Below are 10085 nucleotides of genomic sequence, written 5' to 3' on the forward strand. Positions count from 1 at the left end.
GCCTTCTGTTGACTAGGACCTCTGAAACCAGGAGTCCTCAAACAAACTTTTCCTCTTCTGTAATTGTGCTGGTCAGATCCTTATAATCCCAGCAGCAAAATAGCTGACTAAAATGATCAATGTGTGTATAATAGCATCTCACTGAATTTTTGAAAGGTTGAACCCAGCATGAGGCCGGACTACTAAATTGGAAGGCAGTGTAAAAATAAATATGCTAAAGTGAACGACCTTGGAGAAATTCAGGACAGAGTGACTGGTAACTCTGTGGGATGTGATTAAAAGGGAGTAGAGAGAACTTGAGGGGGAGAATGGATGTCGGAAGTGAAAGTACACTCGCATGCTGCAAATGGAAGAAAGACATCCACCCATAGAGTCAATTACTCCATGTTCCTTAAGCAAGTGAACACAGAGGAAGCAATAATGGATTCCATTGTGGTCTATGAACCAGAGAATGAGAGAGATTTTAGAGAATGTGTAGGCCAAATTAGCAAGGGAAAGACTGAGCTGGCATCTTGACATAAATAAAATAGATAACAGCAGTGGAGCACCATGTATGTGTTTGTGTGTGTGTGCACGCGGTCCTGGGGATTTAAACCAGGATGCTGCACCTCCCGGCCCTTTGTATTTTGAGATGAGGTCTTGCTAAGTTGTTGAGATCCTCCTGCCCCAGTCTCCCAAATTGCTGGGATTATAGGCATGTGCCATGACTGACTGCAGAATCATTTTTAAAGTGCTAAAAGAAATCTCTTGTTAGACCATAAATCTACACTGAGCAGGACTATTGCCCCCAAATACAGACACCTTAAGAAAACATTAACCAGAATAATTTTGTTGTGAGCAGGCTTGATTAGAAAAAAGACTGAGACTGTTGTGGTATGTTAGAAATAAATCTCTGGGTCAGTCTTGAAGCAAGACATGGAACTTTTATTCACTGGAGGGTCAAGGGGCAGCCACCAAGTAGCCTCTGCACCCTGGACCCTTTGCAGAAGGTAGGGTACTCTTTATAGCCCCAAAGTACAAGCCACTGGTAAGTCAAAACCATAGCAACGTAGGAAGTGGGTCAGAATGACCCAGGACACACAGGGTACGTTGCCCAAGAAAAGTGGAAACTCTAAAGAGATGAATTTTAATAATACATTGAGTCAGAAGAATAGAAACACTTTCCAAGTCTGAGCGTTTCTAAGCAGAGTCTGCTAGAAGGAGCAGGATGGCAGAGGTGGGGTCTTCTCGTGGGGGAAGCATTTCCCACATGATAGGGAGCCTGGGGTAAATGGGGTTTGTCTGGTCAAGGCACTGACAGCCTGGCCCATGGGACTGGTGGAGGGCTTTCCCAGCATGCATGAGGCTCTGGGTTCAGTTCAAACAAAGCCCACCCAAATCCAGAGGGGATGGGGGCGGGATGGGGGAGTGAAACTGACCAACCAGGTTGTGTGCCTGAGTGAGTCACAACAGATCCCACCAATAAAAATCTAGAGTGAGTTCTTCAGTTCACAGAGAAATATTTTCAGATTAAAAACTGGAAAGAATGAAGAGGAACAGAAAGGAGAATATATAGATAATTACAAATGAACACTTTTATGGGACAACATAAGAAATGTCTCAGGAAAATTAAAATATATGTAGAGTTAAAATGTCTGACAGCAGTAATACAAAAGCCAAGGATAAGCATAGAATGAAGTGTCCCAAGGTAGGAGTATTGGGGAGGGGGAAGTGGTAAGAGCTTTTGAATTAGGAGTATGTAAAGCCGGGTGGGGTGGCCACGCCTGTGATCCCAGCAGCTCCGGAGGCCCAGGCAGGAGGATCCCGAGTTTAAAGTCAGCCTCAGCAATTTGGCGAGACCCTCTCTCAAAATAAAAAATAAAAAGGGCTGGGGAGGTGGCTCAGTGGTTAAGTGCCCCAGGGTTTCATTCTGGGTACCCCCGCAAAGAGCATATAAGGCATTCACAATGTGATCATGAGCGTACATATGCAGATTTGTGTGTGACTGCAACGAGTTTATAGAGAGAAAAATGGAATCCAAATATTTAGTTCAGTCAGTCAAGTAAAGAGCCTAAGGGAACATTAGTTGGTTAGATCAAAGGGTAGAGAAAGAACAGGATGTTTGAAATAATCTCCAGGTTACCAGCAATGACAGGAAATGCTAATGCGTGAAGTAGTAATTGTGATAACTGCGAAGCATGTTCTATAGAGTTGTTAATGAGTATTTTGGATATTTTATTGATGGTGAATATTTAAATGGCATTTTCTTATATGAACTAGTGTTGTATGGAAATTTATGTACATAGAAACTCTTTTTTTTTTTTTTTTTTAATTTTTTTGGGTACTGGGGATTGAACCCAGAGTCACTCGACCACTGAGCCACATCCCCAGCCCTATTTTGTATTTTATTTAGAGACAGGGTCTCACTGAGTTGCTTAGTGCCTTACTGTTGCTGATGCTGGCTTTGAACTTGTGATCCTCCTGCCTCAGCCTCCCAAACTGCTGGGATTACAGGTGTGTGCCACTGTGCCCCGCCGAAACTTTCCATTTTTATAAAATGTATTAAAAATGTTGACATAGTAGGAGAAAATGAAAACATACTTAAAATGCTGATATTACTGATAAGTTGGTGAGGTAATAGACATGCCAATCAGCTCAGTTGAATATGTATATATAAAGCAAAACATCACACTATACCTCACGAATACAATTTGTTTTCAATTAAAAACGTAACAATTCCAATAACATAAAATGCCGACGTTAACTGCACACTACTTTCTCACTGCATAAATATATTTTTAAAATTTTCATTTACCAACAGTATCTGACAGTGTCAGTAACTCCACATTTTTGGTTTCTGATAAGAATTTAAGAATACCTCAAATCCCAAGGAACCAGACCATCGCTGACTGGGTAATCCCCGCCCTTCCTACCCGTCCATTGGATTACCACTGCCTCACTGATCCACTGTTCCTCTATAAAGGGGACTCACATGAGGAAGTCACTTCATTTGCCAGCAAGCCACAGCCTGTCTGGGTCTTGGGAGTGGAGCCAACAGGATGAACTCTGCAGCCATGGGGGAGCCTGCGGCAACCTCAATTCCCAGCCGGCCTTTGGTGGTGAGTACGGACTCCAGAGTGACAGCAAGGGTGTCCGTCTGTATGCTGTGTAAAGCTCCTTAAGTTCGCGGACAGTTATTCTTAAAACAGGACGAAACCTTATGGAAAGTTATTTCTTAGGTGCTCATATTTGCTGAGTAAAATTCAAGGTACAGTCACGCACGGCTTAACCAAGGGGCGCCGGGCTAAGAAGAGCATTCCTGGGTGATTTTATCATTGTGCGTGAGTGTCTTGGAGTACACGGGCACAGGCGTAGGCCGTCACTCCACATGGCCTCTTGATGCAATCAAGAGTCTTGGCAGAGCCGGGCACGGCGGTGCTCCCTATGGCCACAATGCCTAGCTTCACATCAACATCAGTGGCCCCTGTCAAGAGTCAGGCCCATTGATCCTGTGACTCTGACCACTGCCACGTGACCTTGCCGTGCGTTTCGCTGCTCAATGCTAGCTACTCCCTAACCTTATCTTGCACTGCACACGAGGGTGTGTTCTGTAGTTCTGTCCGTACAGCTGGCAGCCGCGGGAGGGTGTGTACCAGCATCACCACAAACACGGGGAATGTGTTGCCCCGATACAATGGCGAGGTCATCACAGGAGAGAAGAATTCTCCTATTATAATCTCATGGGACAGGCATGTATCTGTTCTGTCACTGCCTAAAACATTACTATGTGGTGCATGACCACATTCTGCTTTTTGGTGCATGTGGCACTGGGGAAGGAACCCAGGACCTCAGCATGCTAGGTAAGCCCCGAGCCACATCCCCAGACCTGGGTCGTCATCGTCATTGTCATCTTTTTTGTTTTTAATAGATGAAACTTTCTTGGGATACGAGGCCAGATTTTTAAAATTTTTTTAGACATCATCTCTAGGAAGGGTAGTAGTATTTGACCCAGCACCTGTTTGAATAGTCTATTGGAAAATTCCTTAACTCAGAAAGTACTTTTTTTTTTTTAAATAGAAAAAGATTGTTTTCTGCTGAAACATCAAGTGCCAGTTAGATCTTCTAATCTCATCGCCATTACTTGTAGTTAATTTCTTTCTCGTTCTCCCTCGCGTTCTATCCAGGAGAGACTGAGTTGGGGTGTGGTCTCTTGTTGGGTGGTACGGTAGTACTAATGCGTTTGGGAGTGCTGAGGGAGGAGGGGGCTGTTTGTGAAAGGCTTAGCTCACCTGGGGACCTGGTGGGTCGCTGTGCGTGGAGTCTTGACTGTTCCCGCTCAGTGGTTCCTCAGTGGTAAGAGCACTGAGCCTCAGAAGTGAGGTCAGAGCCCAGCTGACTGCCATGGGAATTTCCAGCTCATTAATGGTAGCAGAATCCAGGAGATGTTGAAGGAGAGCAGATGAGAGATGGGATTAACTTCTGAGAAGCACTAAATGTCTTGGTAGGTCATCAGGAGATGAGATGAGTAGGGAGGAGCAAGAGAGTCAGGGGAGAAGTAAAAAGTTGTTGAGTGCTGGGGTTTTGGCTCAGTGGTAGAGCACTTGCCTGGCATGCGTAAGGCTCTGGGTTAGATCCTCAGCCCCACGTAAAGATAAGATAAAATAAAGGTATTGTGTCCACCTACAACTAAAACAAAATATTTTTAAAAAATTGTCAGAATTCTTTGCATAAAGAATGTTTTTTATGAAGGTCTTTGTGTAAAATAAATCATAAATGTGTAATGGGATTAGAAGGTAATGGTATGGCCTAAAACAGAAAAAGATACTGAAAAATCAGAGGTCTTGGCATCCCAAGAAACTTGTGATACCAATAACGGTTCGTCAGGGGCATCTGATGAGGGAAAAGAAACAGGGGAAAAGAAACAGAAGAGTGACTTCCTTAAAGGACAAATGGAGGGCAATGGTCTGTAACTGGCATGAGGTAATGACCTTGGGCTTGCTGTCTTTGACCCACATCAGCTGGACCACGTTCCAGGACCTGGTTCTCAGCCTGTACCAGCAGCCGCTCATAAAGATGCAACTTCTGGGACCCCCCACCCCGGCCTGCCCCAGATTTAATTGGATTCCAGAGACCTGAGTATTAAGAAACTTTTCAGATCATGATGCAATGTAATTTGAGATGCATTTCTCTGGGGAAACGGGAGATGGACGATCCAAAAGAACAGAGAAAATTCTCCATAGCTTGTGGTAGGTCTTCATCTTGTATTGTGCTCAAATTTCACATTTTGTTTTTAAAGGGAAAACTCAAAAGAAATATGATACCCCAGAATTTACAGAGGAGACAGGAAGTCCACGTAACCAAGGCCAAGAGGAGAGCTGGTGTAGATTCTGCACTTCCTATGAGACTGACCAGCTGCATCTTCCAGAGGCCAGTGACTCGAGTAGCTCCCCACCCTGGCAGCGAGGTCAGGTGCAGTCAGAGCGAGCAGAGCCTGCAGAAGCCCCAGCAACTCTATGCGTGCAGGAGGCTGCAGGGACTCCAGGCCCATGACAGTGCAGGAGAACTTTTAAGTTCATTTGATTTTATACATCCCTTAAAAATAATTGCAGTGGGAAATCTGGGTGCCTCTGCGGGAAGAGCTGGTGTTGGGGGTCCACACCTTTTCTTGGAACCTGCCGGCCAGCCTCCATGTTGGAAAAGAGCCATCCCAGGCGGTGGTCTTTGTCATTCGCCGTCTCTCTACAGCCAACCAGTAACTTGTGCAGACATCCGGAGACAGATGTGGAAAGTGAAAAAACTGAGGAAGAAACTGGCTGAGGCCTTGATGGCAGACAGGCTCTCCAGGGAGGCGGAGAGGACTCAGGGCCAAGACAGCCGGTCCAACAACTAGATGGCACCGAGGGGAAAGAACTTGCAGGTTGACTTGCCTTTTAATGTCAATCCGTGAGAGTTTGTTTGATTAAATTCTTTTTTGAGACGAGAAGTGTGGAGTAGATGGTTTTGTGAAACTAGCTTTCATATGAGAAGGGAGATGTGTAATTACAATTGCTCAATTTCAATTCATAATGATTTTTATCCACTTCACATTGTCTGCAGGGGTAATCTAGCCTAGGGGATCACTTAGTGTTTTAGACTTTTTTCTTATAACACATTCAAGGAAGAGCTCATAGCCTACTCCAGATTCCTTTAATCGGATGGTCACTTGATTCCAAAAAGATATTATTAAGGTTGCGATCACATCTAATTTTAACATAAATTTCATTTTTATTTTTTGTTACATGCTAATTTAGAGAGAGGACATCTTCATACAAAAATTATATAACATGTATGATACCTAGGATCATCTCAGTATCTGTTACCTGAAAATTACCTAGTTGAAGTTTTTGTTCATTTGACCTGAGATTTTTTTATTTCTTTGGTACCGGGAATTGAGCCCAGGGGTGCTTAACTGCCGCTTGCCGCCGACCAGCGGGACAAATGACACGTACTCTTCAGAAGTTCATGAAGCAGCTTCCGCTTTATTTGGATAACACCCTCAATATATATAAGCAGTATCATGCATATGCAATTGTAATCAGATATGTCCATCCAATCCTATTAAAGGTCAAGCGATCATGAGCTCCAGCATACATGTAAGATATATCTGTCCACACGCTAGGCGGCTGAACTAATTATCATACAGCCAATGGTAAACACTTCCTGTTTTTCTCAAGACGTATTTGGTTCGCCCTTTGGCTCTCTGCCAGTCGCCATCTTGGATGCATGTGGTGTAACCCTGGGCCCCGGGTCTCGCCTGCCACACTTAAGCATGGAGCCACATCCCCAGCCCATTTTTATATTTTATTTAGAGGCAGGGTCTCACTGAGTTGCTTAGAGTCTAAGTTGCTGAGGATGGGTTTGAACTCTTGATCCTCCTGCCTCAGCCTCCTGAGTTGCTGGGATTACAGTCATATACCACTACACCCGGCCTGACCTGAGACTCTTAATGCTCTCAGGGGACTTTTTCTTGAGACAACTTTGGCAGCAGGACCATTTTCTTCATCCCCACGTTAACTTCTGAGTTGAAGACCTTTGTCCACCTGCTCCTATACATAATTATTCAATAAACATTCAATGAGCCAGTATTTGGTGGCATAAAAGTATTATATTTCAGAAGTTAGAGGGCTTCACCACACCAGGAAGGAAAAGGCCTCATGTAGGTTTGGAAGGTTCCAGCATCTTCTGGACTTTCTCAAAGAACTTGGGACAGAGCAGTGGTATTGGTGGTGGAGAAGGGCACCTGACTGCAGAGGTTCAAAGAACAACTGGGAGACTGCCAGAGGTGAGAGCCGTGCCTTGTGTCTCCTAAAAACAGTTTTTGGATTTGACTTCTGGATGACTCGCCTCATCCCCCTGGGTTTGGTGTGGGGCTCACTCCCCTCCAGTGTGAGGGAATCTGCATGTTCTGATTCCTATGCATCCCACAACCTGGGCCAGGCCTTCCTCAGGATTTCCTTCCTGCCAGGAGTGTAGTCGGGGCCAGTGTGGGAGTGGCTGCAGGTATGTGGCCACCTGAGATGAAAGCACTGTACGAGTGGGCGTGGGAGGGTCAGAACCTGGCTTGCCCTGGCCCTGCATTTGCATAGAGCAAGTATCTGTTCCCAGGCATCTACTCAGTCCAAGTAGGTGAGCTGAACACCTTCCTCCATTAATCTTTTCCTTCTTGTATTAAAATGCTTAACTTTTTCTCTCTCACACGTTTTAATAATTCTGGCTGATACCCAGAGAGGCAATGATCTTGGTGAGTTACACTGAAAAATGAAGGTGGTAGAGCTTATAATTGGGGAGCAGGGAAATTTAAATGATGGGAGTAGGTGTGGCTAATGATCTTCAGGGCATCCATAGGATAAGCCAAGGGATCATTAGCATTTTAAAGACAGTGTCCTAAGTTTTTATGTTTTGAGTGAAAACAAATAAGGGTTCTATAACTGATGGACTTTTTCTTCAGCAGAGAATCCTGTGCTTCTTTCAGTTCTTGGAGCCCTTGGCTTATGGCAGTGCTGCCCCAAACTCTGCCTCCCTTTCACCCAGCGTCCTCCTCTGGGTCTTTGTCCTTTCTTCTTGTAAGGGCACCAATCACTGAATGTTGGGACACCTTTAATTCAGGATGTTTTCAACTTTAGATCTTTATATTCAATAAGATCACATCTTGAAATATATCAGTCAACCCACCATGCCCTCCCACTCAAGGTTGAGGAAAACCCATCATGGAAGTGACAGTCTTTTTGTCTGTCTGGTGAGACCTGAAGGGACTGTCAGCATGAGTTTCCTGTCAGGTCTGAACGGTAACAGTATTGGAGGGGTGTTTTACTCCAAAGTAGTTAAGGTTAAAATCCTACATCTGTGGATACTTACACTAATTCAGCTCCCCATGTTATGCTGTGGGAACGCCACTTGCCCCAGATCCTGGCCAATACACTACCTTATTAAACTAAAAATGCCAATCATATCAACAAAAAAAGGAATGTTGGTGTTTCACTTGTTTCCTTTTCAGAGTGAGGTGTGTAATCTCTCTTACATTGAGAGCCATTTGTACATTCTCAGAATTAACCCATTCTTCTTAGGATTCTTGGTCTTTTTCTTTGGGAAGAATTCTTTAACTGGTGCATGTTGATCGTACAGAATGGTGGGCGAGTGTCACTGTGGCCTCTGTGCATACAGAATAATTTGACCAGTTTTGCTCCCTGATGTCTCCACTGCCCCTTTCTCCTCCCTCCTCTTCCCCTGGCTCTGGAGGAAATCTTAGTTAAGTTAGTGTAAGTGATAAGTTGCCAACATTTTTATCTATTTGGTTTTTGTCTCTACTGGTGCTGCCCTTCTCAGCGACTGGTCCCTCACTACCTTTGGTGCTTTCCCTGAACTGTGTCCACAACTCTGAGTAGCTCCTTTATGACAGCTCAGCTCCCATGTCCTCCTTGGACTGTACCCACTGCTTCTTGCTGGGACTGACTGATGCCAGCTCCTGGACAGTGTAAGGAAGAGTCCCAACAGTGACCCACACGCCCAAAGACATCAGCATCCACCACGTCCGCCCACAGCCTCTCGACTGTTACCTCGACACCGCCCGCCTGCTGGCCTCTCATCGGCCTCATCTGGGCCTGTGCACGCCACGAGTGCTCCTGCCACAAATTCACATCTCACCGTGCCACCTCATCAAGGTCCCTGCTCAAAAGTCCCTTAAATGAGGGCTCTACTTTCCTACATATGTGTCAAGTCTCCAACTCTCCTCAAATCTTAGTGTTTTCGTTTTCTGCATAACAAATATAATACCCTATTTCCTTATCTATGATCTATCCCTTTCCCATTAGGATGACGTGCTTTAATAGAATGTACTCAGTAGGTAGGTTAGTGGTCGAGATTGGGCTGCCTGGTTCAAATCTGAGTTCTCTACCAGTCAGTTTTCTCATTGATGAGGTAGGATAATAACCAACACACTTAAGGAGCACTCAATAGTTAATATCTGTAAGGCTTTCTTAAGGTGCTGTTAAGTGTTTGACCATTTATTTTCAATGCAGTGTAATACTTTGCTATGTGAAAAGATGACCCCTACGTGAAAGGTTTACATGAAAATTCCTAATCCTGTAAGCCCTTAGTCACAGCATGTCAAAATAAATAATGACAGAATTACAAGAATGTTAATCCATAATCATAATGGAAGACTTTACTATGCCTCTATCACTAAGTAGGGTTAAAAGAATCAGTACATACTATAACAATTAGATTGTATTAATATGCATATACCCTACATCTACATATTTAAGAATACAGTTTTCAAAGAAACATGAAACGTGAATAAAATCTGACAAACTAATAGGTTCACCAGTTAGATACTACATTCAGCTGGAAGTTAACATTGTCTCAAAAACAAGTAACAAATCACTTTGGCTTCAAACAGTTAGGGGTTACTTTTAATGAGGAAGAGCAATCTCAAGAATAAGCAGCCCTAGCTGATGCAGCCAGAGGCTCTTGAGGAACCCAAAGCATTTAAAAAAAATTCTTTAAAATTTTGCTGCACTGTTGCTGTCAACATGGTCAAAAAACAACAAAAAATACCCCCCCGCCCCAAA

General features: G+C 44.1%; 1 protein-coding gene across 1 annotated transcript; it reads left to right on the plus strand.

Annotated features, from left to right (window-relative positions):
* The first annotated feature begins 3053 nt into the window (after positions 1 to 3053).
* Positions 3054 to 5869, plus strand: LOC124968999 (putative methyl-CpG-binding domain protein 3-like 5). Its single transcript, XM_047531837.1, has 3 exons — positions 3054 to 3098; positions 5276 to 5521; positions 5663 to 5869. Exons 1-3 carry the CDS (start codon positions 3054 to 3056, stop codon positions 5867 to 5869), a joined length of 498 nt encoding a protein of 165 aa, XP_047387793.1.
* The last annotated feature ends 4216 nt before the right edge of the window (positions 5870 to 10085 follow it).

This window comes from Sciurus carolinensis, chromosome 17 (genome assembly GCF_902686445.1).
Source record: "Sciurus carolinensis chromosome 17, mSciCar1.2, whole genome shotgun sequence".
In the NCBI taxonomy this organism is placed as follows: Eukaryota; Metazoa; Chordata; class Mammalia; order Rodentia; family Sciuridae; genus Sciurus; species Sciurus carolinensis.

What these genes read in the sequence shown, in the direction of transcription:
- LOC124968999 (XM_047531837.1), top strand. Translation starts at nt 3,054, where the DNA reads ATGGGGGAGCCTGCGGCAACCTCAATTCCCAGCCGGCCTTTGGTG. An exon ending in TTCCCAGCCGGCCTTTGGTG is followed by an intron (nt 3,099 to 5,275) that starts GTGAGTACGGAC and finishes TTGTTTTTAAAG; the next exon opens with GGAAAACTCAAAAGAAATAT. An exon ending in GGAGGCTGCAGGGACTCCAG is followed by an intron (nt 5,522 to 5,662) that starts GCCCATGACAGT and finishes CCTGCCGGCCAG; the next exon opens with CCTCCATGTTGGAAAAGAGC.